Source organism: Pan troglodytes, chromosome 8 (genome assembly GCF_028858775.2).
Source record: "Pan troglodytes isolate AG18354 chromosome 8, NHGRI_mPanTro3-v2.0_pri, whole genome shotgun sequence".
Classification (NCBI taxonomy): domain Eukaryota; kingdom Metazoa; phylum Chordata; class Mammalia; order Primates; family Hominidae; genus Pan; species Pan troglodytes.
Window position 1 is genome coordinate 62,739,835 of NC_072406.2, and position 22,328 is coordinate 62,762,162.

At 39.7% G+C, this 22,328-nt stretch overlaps 1 protein-coding gene across 28 annotated transcripts in view; it reads right to left on the reverse strand.

Annotated features, from left to right (window-relative positions):
- Nucleotides 1-22,328, reverse strand: part of SGMS1 (sphingomyelin synthase 1) — a 350,796-nt gene that overhangs the window by 30,829 nt on the left and 297,639 nt on the right. For 21 of the 28 annotated variants that reach the window (XM_063817577.1, XM_054659384.2, XM_063817580.1 and 18 more), the window contains one exon: nucleotides 7,726-8,579. The exons of 5 other annotated variants lie outside the window; for them this stretch is intronic. In XM_063817577.1, the coding sequence (XP_063673647.1) occupies nucleotides 7,726-8,348 (623 nt within the window). In that variant the 5' untranslated portion in view covers nucleotides 8,349-8,579. 28 annotated transcript variants of the gene reach the window in all.

Below are 22,328 nucleotides of genomic sequence, written 5' to 3' on the forward strand. Positions count from 1 at the left end.
GTGCAGAAAAATATCAAAAGTTATATGAACCCAAATATGAGCATCATTTATCTCTGGTGAGATGATAATTTGGTTTGTCTTTTTGTTTATCCTTATCTTCTAATCTGCCTACAAGTCAAATTGCTGGGATTACTAACTTTAGAGAAAAATCTACAATTTCCCTATAATTCCTATGGCTCAGTCCATTATTTAGGTCATGAGATCTAAAATTGTAAATTAGAAAAGGTAGAAGCAAAGAAGACCACCAGTTCACCAACATGAGAATGAAAGGTGGGGCACAATCTGGGACTGAATCCATCATCTAGCCTTTAGAGTGTCCTTCCCCACTCCAAAAAAACTGCCCTCGGTAAACAAAAAGAAGACAGAGGAGGCACAGCGAGGCCTGCAAGAGGCTAGGAGATCCAGATGATCTGGGAAGAGAAGGGTCAGAGAAGGTCCCCAGGAAAGGAAAGAAAATGGGATCTCAGCTCAGGCTCTGAGCCTAGATAGATAATAGGTCAGAATCAAGGGAAGAGAGAAAACGTACTAGAAACAGAAAGTAAAAGAATAAGGTTGGGCATGCCTAGTCAGTGGTCTTAAGTGCAGAAACGTGACTGAAGTTGGTAGCAAAGGAAGCTTTATCAGATTAGTAGTGAGTAGGGCCCATTCCACACTTAGAAGGTTCCAGAGCTAGGACAGAGCTAAGGGCATTTTCTACAGTCTATGGGGAACTGCAAAAATGGACGGCTATCAAAGTTGGCAGATCCATCCTGAAACACATGCACGTCTCCCAGATGGAACCCAACACAAAATATATAATTAAAAAAACTGAACTCATTTGTTTTTATTCTGTCCTATGCACGTGGTATCTACAACACTAAATCTGTTAAAAAAAATACATCTCCAAAGGACAGATGCCTATAATACCAGGAAACTTATAGACTGGATGTATAATGAAGAGCCTTCAGTGCCCAAAATATGCCACTGTAGGATTCTGGGCAAGTCAATAGCTTCTCCAAGTCTCAGTTTTCTTCACTGAGAGAGGAGAATAACACTACTTGTTTTTAAGGGTTGATTGTATCAAATGATACAATACACATTAATGCTTACTACTCTAAAATCAGTTAGTTTGGAACCTGCCTCTTGAATAGGATAATAATTTTTGACAACATGGATTAAAAGGAACAGAACAAAACAGATTTTGAGTAAGCACATAATTGATGCAGCTACATGTGTGGAGGGAATAGAAAGGAGGGAAAGAGGTAATCCCTGAGCACCTACCTTGCTTTATTGCTGGAGAGAAATATTACAGCTTATCAGAGAATTAAATAATGGGTAAGTATCCGAAAAAGCACCACTAATATGAGAGAATTTTGTCCTCATGAGTTTCATACATGGATGGAGTTTAGACAACACATTTTCAAAAACTGAGATGTCACTCTAAGAACAAACATTTCCCAGAATATAACCCCCATTCAACTGTTCTGCTCGCTGCTATATCCATAGCACACAGTCCCCAATAATTTTTGGTAAATAACTAAACATAAAAATGTTCTGAAGCTCCATTAAAGACTACAATTATGGTCCCACAGTATATGGCTAATATATAGTAAAGTGAAATGACCTTAAGAAAAGGTTCTTCTGGAACTCAGAAAATAAATTCTATTGAATAGAAACCCCCACCCCCGACTTCATATCAAATGCTCTCTATATCAAATGCCTTTAAGAACTTTAATCACAACCATCGAAGACATAAAAACAAGGGAAAAACTGTTGACAGTGTCTGTGGGTCATAAACTACCTTTGGGAACAGAAGAGGAGTTAAGTAGTTTGATTCAATCAACTTAATGTGAAAAGAAACACTGATGGGATTAAAATAGGGTAAAATGAAAGATAAATGTTAGTGGAGAATCTAGTCTATTGAATAAAACACAAACCAAAAACAAATTAGCATCTGACAAAAGCAACTGCCAATCAGTACAAAGATTATGCTTGGAAATTAGATTCCATTCACAGAAGAGAGGAAAATGCTATAGAAATAATCTCTTATGTTGGCTGATACCCACTTAAAAAATAAGGCCCCCAAAAGGTTTATCAAAAGTTAAAATACAAAAAAAAAAAAAAAGTCTTTCCCAAAGTGACCTCCAAACATGAAATACAGAATGCTAGTAAACTTCTAAAAATCCATCCTAGTTCTCTCAGCATATAATCCCCGAAAAGCCATACTGGAAAGTTGTATCTGTTCCTTCCTGCAGGATTAACAAAACCCCTAGAAACAGTTCTAAAACTTGATGCCATGGCAGGTCCCAAGCAGGATCTGTGGTCATCATTTTTCTTCTTTACTTCCTTCCCTTTTGGCATGGGATCAATTTTCAGAGAAAATTGTCACCCACTAAGTGACCATTTCCATTTCACTAGCCTCTCTACAAATCAATGCAACTGTTTATGCCAGAATGTTTTACCACTAAGCTCTCTCTACCCCTGACCCCAACCCATAACCCAACTGTCCAATGGTTTCTTTTCTTTCTTCAAATCTTTTCACCACCAACTGACTAATATACCCTGTGATATCTAATTTCTCCTTATACAACTGTCTTATGCTATTCCTTTTAGGCAAATGTCTGACCCAAAAGAAGCTATGGTAGAAAACACATATCAAGATATATACCTGACTTCATTTCGCTCAGAAATAAAATATATTCAAACAAAGTTGGAGATTTCCCCAAATTAGTAAATGCTATTTCCCCATCAAATTCCATATACAAATCAAGGATTCACAGAGACCCCCAAAAACCTCCTATGAGAAAGATACTGCAACAGAAGTCAGCCCTGTCATTATAAAAGATTAGAAACTGTAAGTGTCATGGCTTCTAGAAAGAGTTCAGCCCTTCTCATTACCCTTCCACAAAATTTATTCACTAAACAAATGTTAACTGAGTCTGAGTCATGATCATCTTCTACCTGGACTACTGCAATGGCATTTTTTTTTTTTTTTAGAGTTTCACTCTTGTTGCCCAGGTTGGAGTGCAATGCTGTGATCTCAGCTCACTGCAACCTCCGCCTCCTGGGTTCAAGCAATTCTCCTGCCTCAGCCTCCCGAGTAGCTGGGATTACAGGTATGTGCCATCACGCCCAGCTAATTTTGTATTTTTAGTAGAGATGGGGTTTCTCCAAGTTGCGAGGCTGGTCTCAAACTCTCAACCTCAGGTGATCCACTTGCCTCTGCCTCCCAAAGTGCTGGGATTACAGGCGTGAGCCACCACGCCCAGCCTGCAGTGGCATCTCAACCAGGCCCCCTGCTTCAACTCTTGCTTCCCTAGTCTCTGTAATGCAGCCACATTCTTTTAAACACCAGTTTCATTCTTTTAAAACACCAGGTTTTTCGTATCCTTCTCCCCTAATGGCTTACTGCCACACTTGAAATAAAATCCAAACTCCTTATCCATCCATGGCTTACAAGGCTAACACCTCACTGACCTCCTGCATCAGGGTTCTCTCCCAGCTAACTCAGCCACATGGACCCTTGACCGTTCCTCAGGTTAAGTGCCAGAACTCTGCACTTTCTGTGTCTCCTGCATCAACTACTCTTCCCCAAACACATGCATGGTATTCACTCTCATTTGATTCAGATGTCTGTTCAACCATCTTCTAATCAGAGGAGTCTGGTTTCTGATCATTCAATCTAAAATACCAGCCTCTCCCCACTCTCTCCAACACTTGCTAGCCCTTTGCACTGCTTTATTTTTCTCCATCACACTAGCCAATATCATATATTCATTTACTGCCTCCCTTACACTGGCCAGAATATAAGCTTCACGAAAGCATCAGGATCCTTTACTCAGTGGAGCATCCCCAGGGTCTATCGGTGCCTGAAATATGGTATACTGCTTAATAAATACTAGTTGAATGAATGAATGAATTTCAGGTAAGCACTTTGTATGTGCCAGGCACTGGGATAGAAAGGTGAATGATGAATAGGATCTAGTTCTTCCCCTTGAGGAACTTACAATTTAGCAATGAAGGAGACATATATACAACTAATAGAATGAAATGTGATATGGGCTTAATGTGTTTGAGGAAAACTGTGGAGTGGAGTAGCTAGAGATAAGGCAGGAGAGATTGGGACCAGATGCTGAGGGCCCTTGAGCTTCAGGCTAAGGAGCTGGTTCTCCATCTGAGCACCCACTATGGAGTTCTAAATAGAAATGGAAAGAAGAAATGGATCTAAAATTAGAATGGAAACAACTTAGTGACTATCTGGATAAAAGGAACTGAGGAGTTCTAGGTTTCTAGGAAATGCCACTGGCCAGATACGAGGAAGAAAAAGTTGGAAGAAAAATATAGTAAATCTGGTTTCACGCAAGTTGAGTTTGAGGAACCTATGACCACCACACTAAGTCATAATTTCCTGGTGACTTGGAAACTCTAGAGTCCTGCTCCTTGGCTTTCTTCTTCAGGTGTTCACCATGTCCCAGTAGAGCTGAGCCACACGTATCACACATAGGTGCCACTGTGTTAGCCATGATTTAGCCATGCATGAAAAATCCTTACATCTTCAGCCTTCATCAAATCTCTAAGTTTAATATGTTCTTTATCATGCTTTCTTAAAACAAGGGATACCTGTTTTGCAGTGAAGTCTGACACAAATGCAGAGATTTCCCAGGAATTTTTCCTAGTCAGTGGCTTGAAAGTCCAATTCTAAATGGGGAGACAACATTATTTACAATTGTAAAAACCAAAAAAGTTCTCAAGGACAGGCATTATTGTTGCTTTCCATTTTGAGAGGTCATGGAAATCCCATGTGGATTTACGTATATATAAACATATATACATACAGATATGCAGGGGAGACATTAAGAATGAAAGGAGGAAAAATTTAAGTACAAAAAAAATCAAAACCTATGTTTAATAGTAAAGGACAATTTTATACAACATAAAGATAGAACCAAATGTCACAATGTCACAAATTCAAGATTAAGATTTTCCAGCACCTCAAACATTTGGTTAAAGGGTTTATTGCTGGGAGTTTTTGGCCAAATTCTAGTTATCTCATTTCTTAAGTAAGTGATCCTCTAGTTCCATCCCATGATTCTTCTCTAAAAAGTAGAAGAAACTGAAATAAGAAGGATAGACTGATTTTTTAAGGGATCCAGGACTTTTAAAATCAAAGTAAAAATATTCTGTTGGGAATTACTGGCCAAATAGGCTTAATTTGGAGAAGTCGTATAAAACAGGCTCCTAAGTGGCACACCTCCTAGTGGAGATTGGGGACGGGGTCAACACTCAGAAGAGTCAAATACAAAAACGGAGAAGTTAACTCTCTGCTAAGAATATCCCATAACCAGAAGGATCAATTTCTCCAAAATGCCAGATAAACAAAACTGCTATAATGCAATAACCAAATAACTAGAAACAAAGGGTCCCTCTGATACTACAAAAGATTTTAACCTTCTCTATGAGAGCCAGGAAAAGGTAGTTTATCCATCTTCACTGCTTGATGTGTCATCTGCATCTTTCTTCCTACCTCCTACCTCCTACCTGTCTGGTGGGCCAGATACACTGAAGAGAGGTCACAGGGAGAGAGACAGGAAACCAGCGGTGGACCCCCGTAGAAGGACAGGGTGGACGATGCTTAGGAAGATCATGACGACTCTGCTTTCATTTCCCACATCCCTATCCCGCCAGAGGTGAAAATCAGAGAGGACTTAGTTGGATGCATTCTGGACACAAACGCTCTGAAGCTAATAAAATTCAATATAATTGGCCCATCCAATTATGTTAGAATCTAATAAAATGTAGTTGTATATATATATGACAACAGAAATCATCTAGACTGAGATGCCATTATTCCATTTGTGAGAAAAACGAGGCTCCTGAGATGTAAGGATCCACCCAAACCACTCAGCAAGTTGGACACACCTGAGGCCAGATCCCAGGCTGCCTGCATTCCAGCACTGAGTTAATTTTGTCAAATCAACTGGTTTCTTGCTTTGAGCAATTTAAATATATAAATGACTACAGTATTGTCAATAAGTACCAGGAAAACGCAAAATCATAAAGCTTAAAGAGAAATAGATTTGAGGAAAATTTCCTGTTGGGAAAATTGTAATTATTAATATACTTTAAGAAAATTAGTTTTATGGTTAAGAGGATACTTTATAAGAATAAAATTACTTAAAAGTCACAGTTCTGTGAAAGATTCTGATTCATAACTGTTAAGACTTACTCAAAGTTATATTGTGGGGTAGTAAATTATTTGCCTGAATTTAAAAATTTTGATGAAAAACCGGAAAAGGAGCAAACTTACAAAAACAAAACAACAAATATCAGGGAAAACTCAGGAAGCATAATTTGAGTTGACCTTGCCTTTGTACAGTACTGGTATTTTGTTCCAGTGGGATTTTAGGAAAAAAGTTTAAAAGTCAAAAAGGCAAAAGCAGAACTAAAGTTTGGCAGCAAAAATAATGCATTTAATAAACTCCAAGTATCTTGTATTTCTAAAGCCTATTCCTATTTATTAGCCTCTTAAAACTAAAGGAACAGAAAAAAACGTCTTCCACCAAATTAAATGCAGCCCAGACCAACAATTCTATTTCAGATTCAGCTTAAACTCTAGGACTGTCAAACCATCTGTAAATAAACACTGATCAGTTAAATGGCTTTCTTTATACCAGTTAAGACCGTCCATCCCTGGGAAAGTGTCAGGAACTGCTTTTATTTCAATTTGTAGATATATAATTTATCAGGTTAAAAAAAGAGTCGTTATAAAACATACTAGGAAAAACCTTATCATTTCTGTCAAAGAACATTCAGCATGAACTCTCAGTGTGCATTTTGTTTTCTTGCTGTAAGATGAATTCCTTAATATTTAACCACATGGTGGATCATGAAACACACTCCACCGGAGAGAAACTCAGCTCTTTAACAAACCAATTTCCAACCCTCATTCATGGAAACCATAAGGCGTTCCTTTAACTAAGGAGAAAATCAAACATCAGTGAAGGGACAATGTAGGCAACCCCAGTAAACAGCCAGTCTGAGGGGGTCCATGTTGAGTTTAGAGCTTCAGATATGAAAGTCACCTTGGATACACCTGGAACTAAGTGGGAGTTGCCTACTTAAAACTCTGAGAAATTTGAATGGAACAGTCACATATTGCTTTAAGTAGTAGTAGTAGAAGGTGGGAATCCATTCAGGTCCATCCACTTCCCACCTACCCAAAGGCATACCCTTTGGTATTGTTTTCCCAACAACCCAAGCCACTCTGGAACAGGTGTTCTGAATTCTGTGTGAAACATCTTTAAATACATATTGCTAAGGCTCTAGATGTCTGACTCTGTGTGGGAAAAGCTATGCAGCCAATTTATAGAGCTTAGGCTAACTGTCGATTTATTTAATGGGTTAGTAACACCAACCAAGACTAGGTGGTTGATCTGTTGTTCAATAGCCTGTACTGTCTGAAGATGTCTGAGAGTTTTCTTTCTTATTAAGTGAAAACAGAGCATCATCTCTAACCATCTTATTCATCATCCTGTATGAATCTTGCATAAAACAGGCAACAAACAACATTTTCTTTTAAAGCTTCCAGACAGTAAGTTAGTCCAACAGGGTATGTGTTTAAAAAAGAAAAAAAAAATAGTATGTTTTGATCCCAACAAGTTGATAAATTTCATTTATAAATAATAAGTAGATGTTTGGAGTGCAAATCCCATAATCATTGAATCTTAGAGCTTTTACTTGACTTACTTGTATTTTAAGAGCAGCCACTGAATTAACCAGAGTCCTACAAGGATCATGCCATTAATTTCACAAATAGAAAAGGCCCACTGCACCCGGTTAAAATGGTCAAAAAATGTGTCCGGTAGTGGAGGCTGCACCTCCTTAGGAGGTACTCGTTCGTGGACGACCGAGATCATCACTGTGGTGAGAACGAAACAGGAAAGTGCATAAAGAAAGGCCAGAAAAGTCTTGCCCCACTCCATGGGGTACTGAGAGCGCTCCAGTTCTGGCATGGGGATCTTTATCATCTCTTTCCTATACCCATTTGGCATCCCGTTGGGTTTAATCTTGATGCTGAAGCTGCCGTCGGGGGTGGGGATGTCTATGCCAATGTTGAGGTGCCCATTGGCATGGCCGTTCTTGTGTGCTTCCAAATGGTGCTCCATTTTCAGGGTTTCTATCATGTCCAGGAGCCGCTGCCCGTTGTCTGAGGAGACCCGGCACAAGGGGGGTTTTTTGAAATCCTCTTGGGTTAGGTTGATCAAGTCCCGGCCTGTGAAATGCTCCAGAGGCTCACAGTATTCTGGCATAGCATTCTCCAGCAGCCAGTCTGCCACCTTCTTGGGTGACCAATAAACCACTTCCTTCATTGTACTGGCAGACAGCAGGCAGTCCCCAGCTCACTCTTGGCAGGTCAGCAGTCACTGTTCCGACAGGGCAGGACACTGTCCTGCCTCGGCTCGTTCATCCTGTGGGGCCTCATGAGCAGAGACTTGTTTGGCAAGATGGTCAGGGCAGTTTTTAAACACCTCATATAGCTGTCCAGGGTTCCTGAGCGCCCAAGCATTAATTCACCTCATTTTTGAGCAGGATTCTTCCTTCTGTGAAAGCAAGAGAAAATATCAAGATGCTGTACTTCCAAATTACCCCTCTCAAAACGCAAAGCCTTATATACATAAGGAAAGTAGAAAACCAGTTATTGGTAAACTTAATAGTTTTCAAACATGTATTCGTTTCAGGGACTACTGATTTCCTGGTTATTAGTCTTTTGCGACACACACTGAATTGGATCTGAAAATGGATGTTGTCAAAGGAGACATATTTTATAGAATTTCCAACGGTCGGCCGGGCGTGGTGGCTCACGCCTGTAATCCCAGCGCTTTGGGAGAACGAGGCGGGCGGATCACGAGGTCAGGAGATAGAGAGCATCCTGGCTAACACGGTGAAACCCTGTCTCTACTAAAAATACAAAAAATTAGCCGGGCGTGGTGGCGGGCGCCTGTAGTCCCAGCTACTCCTGCCCAGGCTGAGGCAGGAGAATGGCGTGAACCCGGGAGGCGGAGCTTGCAGTGAGCCGAGATCAGCCGCTGTACTCCAGCCTGGGCGACAGAGCGAGATTCCTTCTCAAAAAAAAAAAAATAATAATAATTTCCAATGGCCTATTTTCTAAGAAGCAACTTGACAGTGCTTTGGACACTTTTCAACCTGGTCAAGAGACCAGGTATTCTCTTTGTCCTTACATGCTTCCTGAGATAATTTAAAAGAATAAAATATATTTGCTTACTCTACCTCGTGAAGAATGTTTAAAAATGTACATAACATACAGCAACTCATAGAATTGCTGAGCTTCAAAATCAACTGGTTTAATATTTTTATATTCTTTTTTCAAAAAAAAAAAATCAGTGAATCCCCTTTTCCATATGTGCTTAGGTCCCAAATAGATAAAAGATCTACAAATGCCGCTGCTTGGGTTGAAGCACATGTGAAGGGCCAAGGTCCTGACTGCTCTGTTGATCTTTCTTAATCTCAGCCCCTCTCGGGTTCTGTGAGATCCCACAGTTTAAAAATTAAGGATCTGATCCAACTCCTTCATTTATAAATGAAGAATGTGAGTTCTAGAAATGTCAAGAAACTTGCCCATGGCCAAGTGGCAGTCTGCATAGAAGAGTTACAAGTTAAGTTTCTGAGTTCTAGTTCAGTGGATTTACTTATTAAAATATTTTACTAACTATGTGAAAATAACCAAATGCATGTCTGTAGGGAAGATTTTAAAGTAGGATTCAAAATTTTATAAATTTATGCATAAATAGAAACATACATGTATAATGTGTATATATAATACATATAACTGTAACTATGGCTAACTATGGTACACAGGTTGAGAATCCCTAATGCTAAAACTCAAAATCCAAAATGCTCCAAAATCCGAAACTTTTTGAGAATTGACATGATACTCAAAGAAAATGCTCATTGGAGCATTTCAGATTTTTGGATCAGGGATGCTCAACTGAGTGCATTCTGGAAATATTCCAAAGTATCCCCAAGATTGAAATCCGAAACACTTCTGGTCCCAAGCATTTTGGATAAGGGATACTCAACTTACATAATATTGTATAAAACAACTGGAAAGAAATATATCACATATTAACTGCAGTTATACTTAATGATGGTTCTGTAGGTATTTTCTACTTTTCTCCACCTATTTTTCTTTAATAAGCATATATTACTTTTATCACAATCATACAAAATAAAAAACAAGAAAAGTTAGAAATAAAAGACCTTAACAAACTCCTTAACAAAGCATAATAATAGCTGATGAAATGTGGCCTTTGGCAGAAGAAGGACCACAGTTTGACTCTCAGCATCTCCCATACATAATCCATTATGTGAGCTTCAGCTTATTCACCTCTAAAATGAAGATAATGATAATCAAGTATTTCCTTCACAGGGTTGTTGTCGATATTTAACTAAGAAATCATATGTGAAAGTTCATGAAACATAACCTAGCTCTAAAAGCAGTGATTTTCAGATGGGTCTGTGGGTACCCATATCCTTTTGTTTTTCTTTCTCAAATTATCTATTATATCCAGTAGTCACTGTCCACTACATCTCACTATAAAAAAACTCTATCTACCAGTGGGCTAATTTTTTTTCTCAAATGATGACTGTTGCAAAGATCTGGAGATTTAAGGGCTTGAAATGCTATTTCCCTGAGTACGTTTTTGTGAAATAATAATCTGATAAAATCTTCCAAGCTTTTAAAAAATATATAGCCAAATAAGCCTAGGAATACATACTATAATCTCTCCTGGGGATAGCAGTATGCATTGGGATGCTGAAACCTCCAGGAAATCGTCCAATAAAGAAACTATTTACCAGGATTTCTCAAGCCGACTTCATCAAGGCTGTCCTACTCCTTGCCCCTTTTCCTATAGGACTCATCTCTACTGAATCCCAAAATGTTTTGCTTGTCAGGTTGAGACAGGGTCTTACTCTATTGCCCAGGCTGGAGTGCTGTGGTGCAATCATGGCTCACTGCAATCTCTATCTCCTGGGCGCAAGTGATTCTCCCAACTCAGCCTCCCAGAAGCTGGGACCACAGGTGCATGCCACTGTATCTGGCTAATTTTTAAAATATTTGTAGAGATTGGGGTGGGGGGTCTCACTATGTTGCTCGGGCTGGCCCAAATCTTACTTTAGAAAGAATCCCATCTTACTGTGGCAGTCCCAATCCTACTCTGAGAGTCCACTCTCAGTTTTTCAGTCCATATAACAACCAATCAAGTGGCAATAATAGCTTTTAAAGATATTTCAGACTTTGCAAACAAACTGGGTGTTCCCTCTTCTGAGCATCCATAGTACCATGCACTTTCCCTGTCACACCTTCCTGTGATTAAGTGTCTGTCTAGACTCCCCGAAGAGCCTACGAGTGAATGTGAAGTAGCTACAATGTTAAGCACCTATAGATCTACATGCCCAGGGCTCAGAAGATACTCAATCAATGTCTGCTCAATATCTTCAAAAATATTCCTTAGACCTAGTAATGTGTAGATGGCTTAATGGAAAACAAACCTGCTGAAAATACCATTGACAATGAAAATGGCTGTAAAACAATTTGGACGCGCAAGGAGAATAAGATGGGCATTCTCTAGAGAAATGTAAAACCAAAGTACATCTCTGACTGCTTAAAAACCACCGTAAAGAATTTCAATTGCCACCAGTACTGCCCAGAGAGTGTCAAGAAGACACACACGCCAAATGAGAGTTCTGGCAGAAGGTCAGGAAGAAAAGGGGAACTCCTTGGCCTCAGACCCAAGGCCTCCCTTCAAACACTCTTCAGCAGAGTTAGGAAAACAGCCAAAGGAACCCTCAACATCTTGAAATGGGTATGAGAACTCTAAAGAAATATCTCAGTGGAGTGTTGAGGCCCAAGGGAGATGAACACAGGCTTTTCACCTAGGTTCTTCATTTCCCCCTTGCCCAGCACAGGAAGCCGGCCAAGATAGGAAACTCCCGAGAACGACAGGGACCAGACAGAGGCCAAAGTGTTATTTCAGTCCTCTCTGATGAGAGGAAGAGTCACATAATCTCCTCTCAAAAGATAATCAACTTTTTAAGAAATATTTATTTATTTGTTATTTTACTTTAAGTTCTGGGATACATGTGCTGACACGCAGGTTTGTTACTTAGGTATACATGTGCCATGGTGGTTTGCTGCACCTATCAATCCATCATCTAGGTTTTAAGCCCCTCATTCATTAGGTATTTGTCCTAATGCTTTCCCTCCCCTTTCCCCCTACCCTATGACAGGCCCCAGTGTGTAATGTTCTCCTCCCTGTGTCCAGCTCCCATTTATTAGTGAGAACATGTGGTTTTTGGTTTTCTGTTCATGTGTTACCTTGCTGAGGATGATGGGTTCCAGCTTCACCCATGACCCTGCTATTTATGACAAACCCATAGCCAATATCATACTGAAAGGACAAATGCTGGAAGCATTCCCTTTGAAAACTGGCACAAGACAAGGATGCCCTCTCTCACCACTCCTATTCAACATAGTATTGGAAGTTCTGGCCAGGGCAATAAGGCAAGAGAAAGAAATAAAGCGCACTCAAATAGGAAGAGAGTAAGTCAAATTGTCTCTGTTTGTAGATGACATGATTGTATATTTAGAAAACCCTATCATCTCAGCCCAAGAAGTCCTTAGGCTGATAAGCAACTTCAGCAAAGTCTCAGGATACAAAATCAATGTGCAAAAATTACTAGCATTCCTATACACCGATAATAGACAAGCAGAAAGCCAAATCATGAGTGAACTCCCATTCACAATTGCTACAAAGAAAATAAAATACCTAGGAATCCAACTGACAAGGGATGTGAAGGACCTCTTCAAGGAGAACTACAAACCACTACTCAAGGAAATAAGAGATGACACAAACAAATGGGAAAACATCCCATGCTTATGGATAGGAAGAATCAATATCATGAAAATGGCCATACTGCCCAAAGTAATTTATAGCTTCAATGCTATTCCCATCAAGCTACCATTGACTTTCTTCACAGAACTAGAGAAACCTACTTCAAATTTCATATGGAACCAAAGAAGAGCCTGTAAAGCCAAGACAATCCTAAGCAAAAAGAACAAAGTTGGAAGCATCATGCTACCTGACTTCAAACTATACTACAAGGCTACAGTAACCAAAACAGCATGGTACTGGTACCAAAACAGAGATATAGACCAATGGAACGGAACACAGCCCTCAGAAATAATGCCGCATATCTACAACTATCTGATCTTTGACAAACCTGACAAAAACAAGAAATGGGGAATGGATTCCCTATTTAATAAGTGGTGCTGGGAAAACTGGCTAGCCATATGGAGAAAGCTGAAACTGGATCCCTTCCTTACACCTTATACAAAAATTAATTCAAGATGAATTAAAGACTTAAATTTTAGACCTAAAACCATAAAAACCCTAGAAGAAAACCTAGGCAATACCATTCAGGACACAGGCATGGGCAAGAACTTCATGTCTAAAACACAAAAAGCAATGGCAACAAAAGCCAAAATTGACAAATAGGATCTAATTAAACTAAAGAGCTTCTGCACAGCAAAAGAAACTACCATCAGAATGAACAGGCAACCTACAGAATGGGAGAAAATTTTTGCAATCTACTCATCTGACAAAGGGCTAATATCCAGAATCTACAATAAACTCAAACACATTTACAAGAAAAAAACAAACAACCCCCTCAAAAAGTGAGCGAAGGATATGAACAGACACTTCTCAAAAGAAGACATTTATGCAGCCAAAAGACACATGAAAAAGTGCTCATCATCACTGACCATCAGAGAAATGCAAATCAAAACCACAATGAGATACCATCTCACACCAGTTAGAATGGTGATCATTAAAAAGTCAGGAAACAACAGGTGCTGGAGAGGATGTGGAGAAACAGGAATACTTTTACACTGTTGGTGGGACTGTAAACTAGTTCAACCATTGTGGAAGTCAGTGTGATGATTCCTCAGGGATCTAGAACTAGAAATATTATTTGACCCAGCCATCCCCATTACTGGGTATATACCCAAAGGATTATAAATCATGCTGCTATAAAGACACATGCACATGTATGTTTACTGTGGCGCTATTCACAATAGCAAAGACTTGGAACCAACCCAAATGTCCAACAATGACAGACTGGATTAAGAAAATGTGGCACATATACACCATGGAATACTATGCAGCCATAAAAAATGACCCTCTTCCCTCTTCCCTCTCCCTCTTTGCACTGTCTCCCTCTGATGCCAAGCCGAGGCTGGACTGTACTGCCGCCATCTCGGCTCACTGCAACCTCCCTGCCTGATTCTCCTGCCTCAGCCTGCCCAGTGCCTGGGATTGCAGGCGTGCGCCACCACGCCTGACTGGTTTTCGTGTTTTTGGTGGAGACGGGGTTTCGTCGTGTTGGCCGGGCTGGTCTCCGGCTCCTGACCGCGAGTGATCTGCCAGCCTCGGCCTCCCGAGGTGCCGGGATTGCAGACGGAGTCTCGCTCACTCAGTGCTCAATGTTGCCCAGGCTGGAGTGCAGTGGCGTGATCTCTGCTCGCTACAACCTCCACCTCCCAGCCGCCTGCCTTGGCCTCCCAAAGTGCCGAGATTGCAGCCTCTGCCCCGCCGCCCAGTCTGGGAAGTGAGGAGCGCCTCTTCCCGGCCGTCATCCAGTCTAGGATGTGAGGCGCGTCTGCCCGGCTGCCCATCGTCTGGGATGTGGGGAGCGCCTCTGCCCTGCCGCCCTATCTGAGATGTGAAGAGCGCCTCTGCCCGGCCGCGACCCCGTCTGGGAACTGAGGAGTGTCTCTGCCCCGCCACCACCCCATCTGGGAGGTGAGGAGCATCTCTGACCGGCCGCCCCGTCTGAGAAGTGAGGAGCCCCTCCGCTCGGCAGCTGCCCCGTCTGGGAAGTGAGGAGCCCCTCCGCCCGGCAGCCGCCCCGTCTGGGAGGTGTACCCAACAGCTCATTGAGAACGGGCCATGATGACGATGCGGTTTTGTCAAATAGAAAAGGGGGAAATGTGGGGAAAAGAAAGAGATCAGATTGTTACTCTGTCTGTGTAGACAGAAGTAGACATAGGAGACTCCATTTTGTTCTGTACTAAGAAAAATTCTTCTGCCTTGGGATGCTGTTAATCTATAACCTTACCCCCAACACTGTGTCTCTGAAACATGTGCTGTGTCCACTAAGGGTTAAATGGATTAAGGGCGGTGCAAGATGTGCTTTGTTAAACAGATGCTTGAAGGCAGCATACTCCTTAAGAGTCATCACCACTCCCTAATCTCAAGTACCCAGGGACACAAACACTGCGGAAGGCGGCAGGGCCCTCTGCCTAGGAAAACCAGAGACCCTTGTTCACATGTTTATCTGCTGACTTTCCCTCCACTATTGTCCTATGACCCTGCCAAATCCCCCTCTCCGAGAAACACCCAAGAATGATCAATAAATACTAAAAAAATTAAAAAAAAATTTATTGTATGTTAATTATATCTCAATAAAGCTGTTTTAAAAATTATAAAAAATCAAAACCATACACCCACATATATAATGAATATAGATTTTAAAACAATAAATCTAATGCCTGGAACTCTTAAAAAAATAAATAAAAAATAAAAAAATAAAAAATGATGAGTTCATGTCCTTTGTAGGGACACGGATGAAGCTGGAACCATCATTCTCAGCAAACTGTCACAAGGACAAAAAACCAAACACCACATGTTCTCACTCATAGGTGGGAATTGAACAATGAGAACACATGGACACAGGAAGGGGAACATCACACACCGGGGCCTGTTGTGGGGTGGGGGGAGTGGGGAGGGATAGCATTAGGAGATATACCTAATGCTAAATGACGAGTTAATGGGTGCAGCATGCAGCACACCAACATGGCACATGTATACATATGTAACAAACCTGCACATTGTATACATGTACCCTAAAACTTAAAGTATAATAATAAAAAAAAAAAAAGCAGAGAAAAACAGCACGTGTTCATTACAGATTCTAAGCTTACCGGGATTTTATATTTAGCCTCAATTTAGTAAAAAAGAAATGTGCTAAATTCAATTTGGCTCCAATTTTAGACTTTAATATTATAAAAACCATCAGACAATATGCCATGACATGGTAAAAACGATGTACAGTTAATTATCAAAGCCAAGCAGGTCTTTAAACAGAAAAGTAAAAGCAATTATTCTGGTAATGAAAAAAAAAAATTACTAACCAAAATTAGTAAATAAATCATTTATAAATTTTTTTTATCCTTATTCACAAATAATCTATTATACTACCTTGTCATCTGGCACTCGCTAGAAACAAGACAGGGTTAACAATTTACCACGCAAATTTCACACTGAACATAAGTTTTCAAGAATCAGAATACCACAAAATACCGCAATGCAACGAGACCTGGGGCAATTGCTCAGAAAATGTGAATTCTAACACTTGTTCTAGCACTAACCTGTACTCCAACCCCAGTGCCTCAGTTTCCTAATATGGAATAATTTATTCCATCCACTTATTCTATTAGTTAAGGGAATTTGCATGTACCTGACAGTGCTTTGGAAAACATAATACATAAAATGTAAGAAATTATTATACTGAATATAATTTATTCTTTCCTTGACGATTCGGTGGACTTTTAAAATGAATGCCATGAAATTAATAACTTAATTTTTATGATTTTTTAAGGCATGAAGGACTCAAGATTGAACAAACAAGCTGGCGTATCAGTGAAGAAAGTACTGAGAAACTACAGGATTCTAGATGTTTCTAAATGCTGATAATGACAAAAGAATGATGAAAGTCCTACATGCGTAGTCTCTTAGACTTATAGTGAACCAAACTTTTGGCTTCACGTATCAAACCTCTAAAAACAAAAGCACCTGGGCATGGTGGTTCATGCCTGTAATCGCAAAACTTTGGGAGGCCAAGGTGGGAGAATCTCTTGAGGCCAGGAGTTCATGACCAGTCTAGGCAACACAGTGAGACAACATCTCTATATTTTTTAAATGTAACAAAAAATAAATACATTTAATAATAAAAACAAAAGCAAAAGTAACATGGAGTATATACATGACTTTACTCTGATAGCTTACAGTTGACTTAAAGGAAGATCAAAATCTTGTGGACATGTAGCATTTAGCTCAAACTTTATAACACAAAACTACCTGTGGGGTACCTTGTTAAAGGGCAATACAAATCAAGAATTGATATTATTTTATTATGAAACAGACGAAGTGCCTCTTTGTAAAAGCTTCAAGTTCAGATAAAAGTTTTTACATCTTGTGGAACTTTCCATAAAATAATAACCAGAACAGGTACAGTGGCTCACACATTTTGGGAGGCTGAGGCAGGCGGATAACTTAAGGCCAGGAGTTTGAGACCAGCCTGGGCAAAACCTGTGTCTACTAAAAATACAAAACTTAACTGGGCGTGGTAGCTCATGCCTGCAATCCCAGATACTCAGGAAGCTGAGGCATGAGAATTGCTTGAACCTGGGAGGCAGAGGCTGCAGTAAGCCGAGATCCTGTCACTGCACTCCAGCCTCCAGCCTGAGCAACAGAGCAAGACTTTGTCTCAAAAAAAGTAAATAATAACCTAACAGATCTTTTAAGGCAATGTAGCCCACTGAAATACTCATGAGATAGGTGTTCAATTATTCTCTAATTCAATTTGGATAGCTTTACTCCAAACAAATCTAATAAGGTATAGATTTGTTATTTAGCATTTGAAGAGTTAAATAGAAGAGTTCATAAAATGGTATAGATTTGAAGAACAAAAATGGTTAAAGTAACAGCCACATAGTTTCAGCTGAAGGACCTACACATTTATTTCAGTCTACTGTTGAGAAAATTTTAGAAGATTACTTTTGATGCCTTAACCTTTAAATTGTCCCTTATTTTAAATTGCTATTACATGCTGTGCTCACAATTCCACAGTCCAACTCTGGTTAGCAAATAAAATCATCCCCTATGAAATGGCCCCTTGAACTAAGTAAGTGTGTGCTGACCTACTTTGCTAAGATACAAGAAGAAGGGCTTGCTGGAGTGTACGTATTTTGCCTTTTCGTCCACTTTGGCTGGTAGACTTTAGGCTGTTAGAAGAGCCTTACTTAATGACATCTTTTGGTCTCCTCCACACTGTGTTTATTCAATAATGTTTAATACTTAGATTTCACAACATCTGAAATATGTTTCTCTCAGTAGCTGCCCTATAACTTATGCAATTGATAGTTTCCCCCCTTTTCCCCACCTCTCCCAAAATGACCCATTCCATCGTAGTAGCCTCAGTGTTGTAGAAGGAAAGAGAGAATTTGGGGAGACAAAACAGATATGACACAATGACAATAAATCAGCCATGTCCACTGTATACCATGGACATGTTTATAGTTGTTCACTGAGGATATGAAATATAATACTGTCTTATACATTTCATGGAGAGTCCTGGCACCAGCAACATCAGCTAATTCTGCCTCCCCTTCCCCAAGCCTCCATTTGAGTCATTTTGTGACAGAATATATGTAAATATTTAGTGATCAAGAAATCTAAACAATTATTCATTATGGCAAAAAAAACTAGAAAAAGAATCTAAAAGCTCTAGAGTAGAAATTGATTAAATATATTGTACAACAGAATACCAAGCCTCTGCCACAGACTGTACTGTATTTCCATATCTATAGTAATACATATTTATAGCTTTGTCACATAAACAGGTTACAAACAAAATGTATTACTTTTGTAAACACATATTACAAATATCCACAGGGAAAAAAGGGTTAACTTCTTAACCCTTACCTCTGGGTAATAGAATTATGAAATAAATTTCTGCTTTACTTTTTTTCAGTATTTTCTAATTTCTCTGATAAACATATATTACTTGCATTTAGAAGGGGAAAGGATTTTTTCCCCCAAATATACTCTATGTTTTTGAACATGTAGGCTGCTTTGTAAATTTAAAAATACGTGTTTCCTTCATTAGCTTTCTTAAAAAATATAAAATGAGCTTGCAGATTTCTCTAAATAATAGGAATCTTGGCTTTCTGTGTATAATTATGTTCCCAAATTCTTCATATTCCCAAGACATAATGGTCCAGGCGTACAAGCCAAACCACCAAAAAAGATGAAGCTGAAATCTGAATCCAAGTGCATAAAGCAACTCCAGTCTCAGATATTTCCCATCATTCCAGAGGGAAAACAATAAGCTATTAGCTTTACAATTGTTCTATCATCTAGATTTCCTTCAATATCCATCCATCCAGGCTGCTGCAAAACAGCAAAGCCTTTAAAAAAAACTCTGCAGGTTGTCATTACAATAAAAACTAATATAATAGCTCTACTGATAACTAATCACTATTGTTTTTCCCATGGGATTTCATTCTTAGTACTAATTACCAAAAACTCAGGAGATAATCTACTCCCACTCAACTGACTAACTGCCCCTCTGAGTCCGAACCAGCAGGACTATTTTAATATTTGCCTAGTTAATCTGTAGAACTTGGACACGGATTCACTCCAGCAGTACTCAAGAATGTAGGACCTAATCAATGTTTCCAAATTCCATTAGCTCTCACATGAGCTGATGCACACAGTACTGATCTCATCTGCCCTGAGAAGCCTGGGAAAGTCTAACACAGGCTATTTCTATCACACAACACTCAGTTCCTTTCCCTTCTTCCTATCTTTTTCAAAATGAGAGCTAAAATTCTTCTAATTTGCTCCTCATTTAGCTGGAATAAAAATATTGCATGTGCCCTGGAATCCATCATAAAAGTAAGTTAAAACTGTAAAAAGCCAGATGGCTTAGGAAAAGGGTGAGGCCATGCTTTACTATCCTCTGCTTTTTAAGAATCTTTGATGCCATATTCTAAAGCATACCCACAGTGCCCAGCTTACTAAAACTACCTCTATCTACTCACCTATAAAGTAAAAGTAATACTGCATTCTTTTGGGCAGTAAGAAAGATCAGAAAACTGACATGGAATTTAGTAGGGGCATAGCAGCAGGGGATTTTGAAAGCATCTATGGGAGAAAAAGTTCTGATCCTTCTTTTCCTCCCTTTCCTACAGAAAATCCAACAGTGATCAGTCAAGAGCTGGCGATGGGGGTAGGAGTGGCAACTGGAGGTTGGGGAGGTGGCAGAGCCAGTGTCAGAACAGAGGAACGAGGTCACCCTGCCCCACCACTCCTTGATCCCTCCTCATCCCTGTCTCTCCTCACACCCCCAGGATTAAGCAAGCATAAACTAAAAAGGCTGCCCGAGGAAGTCATTCCATCGGGCTCTCAAGTTCACATACCTGTCAGAACCCAGGCACATTAAATCAACCTGGATCACAAAGAATATGCAGTCGTCAGGACTGTGGCAAACAGGATAGGGCAAGCCATACCTAGTGCAGTTAAAGTTCAATTTTTTAAGGGGCAAAAATAAACAAAAAACATGCAAGCTGAATCTGGCCCATGGGATTGCCCCTTGCAACTTCACTTGCTCTCTCATTCATTATATCTAATCATGAATTCCTGGAGATCCTATCTTGAAGGCTCTCTCAAACTGTTCCCTTTTCCCTATTCCCATTTGCTTCTGCTTTAGTTTCTGCCTCCAGCCTGGCTCAACTGCAACCCTCTGCCACACTGCCATGAGATCTAGTTCATAATCTGATCTCTTCACTTGAGGCTTAAGCTCCCCACAGCTCTCAAGATGATGTTCAGATGCCTTGACTTAGCTCCAAGGCCTCCCATGACACAGCCTATTTATTTACCTGTGCTTTTCAGCCTTGCCCTACAAGCTCTGGGCCTGTATCATACCCATACTCAAGTGTTCCAGTAGATTCCCACACAAACCAGTTATTTCATACCTTGAAAATTGTTCCTTCTGCCTGGAATATTCTTCCTTATACCTTCCTTTGTCCTTTCATTTGCTTTGCAATCTCTAGAGCCTAATGCATAGTACACACTTAATAGATGTTTCCTGAATACCTAATTAAATGAGAATGCAAAGGAGATGACTTACAGTTCCAGAACATGGACCCAGTGATGCGTATCTCCTTTATATATCAAGCACATAAAAATCTACATAAAATATAACTGCTGACATTTTAATACCATAATCAGTTTCAAAATAAAGAAAAAGAATTTCTCATGTGTCAAAAGAAGAAAAATCTCAAATTCAGAGTAGAAAAGATACAAGTTAACACTTATATCCCACAGGGATATCAGACTTGGACTCTAGCTGCTAGGGGTTGGGGACTTAAGATCCCAGCCAGGGCAGAGGACTGAAACTTAGACCTTGAATAAAGCAAGAATCTCTCTAAGACCAGAAAAACTGGACCCATGAAACTGACACACAATGATACAGAGTCCAGATTTATACTATCTGCGTAGTGTGAAATTTCCAAGCCAAGAAATTAAGGTAAATATAAAAGAAAAATAAATATAAATAGCTCCTTAAAGGCGCTTCAAAAAGCAATGGTTCATAGGACTCCCATGGAAAAAGTAATCTTTGCTGAGGATGAGCAAATAATTGAAAATTATGAATCACACAAGGAAATGATCCACCATGAGGGAGATTTGCCAGGTGTGACAAACAGGAAGTTTACCAAACCATGAATTTGATCATATAAAACAAGTTTGAAGAGGCTATGAAATAAAGAATTGAAACCACAATGTAAAAACAAGACACGATTTTTTTTCTTAAAGATAGATGTGTTTAAAGAAGGTACGGAGAAACCCTAGGTTCTCTCCTCTGGCCTGTGACCCACTGATACTTCAGGAGGAAAGAAGAGAGAGCAACATGTTAAAAGCAGATCAAAAGAGGAAGTGAAATCAGCAAAAATATAAAGTATATAAATATAAAGACAACTGACAAATTTTGTCAAGCCCCAAGGATCTCAACAATCTAGCACCCACATCTTTTTTGGGGGGTGAAAAGGGAAATAAAAAACTGAATCCAGTTAATTGAAAGATGAATCAGATTTCCAAAAAGGTATTTCACTGAACATATACGTTCTATCTCACTGTCTCCAAAAACTCCTCTGAAATGGTAGTAAAAGGATTTTCTTTTTTAAAAAAAGGGACAAGAAATCAAAACAGTCGAAGAGAACAGAAGAGAAGAGAACAGAAGAGGAGAAAACAGGGACACGATTTCGGAAGTTGGGAAGCACATGAATCAGTGGTGACGGACCTGGCGGGCCCAAAACAAGGAGCCCTAAGCCAGCAAAGGGGAAAGAAGCATTCTGATTTACATAACACTAAATATTTCCTCTAGCCTTAAAAGTATGAGGAATTGGTGGCATCAAGTACCTTGGA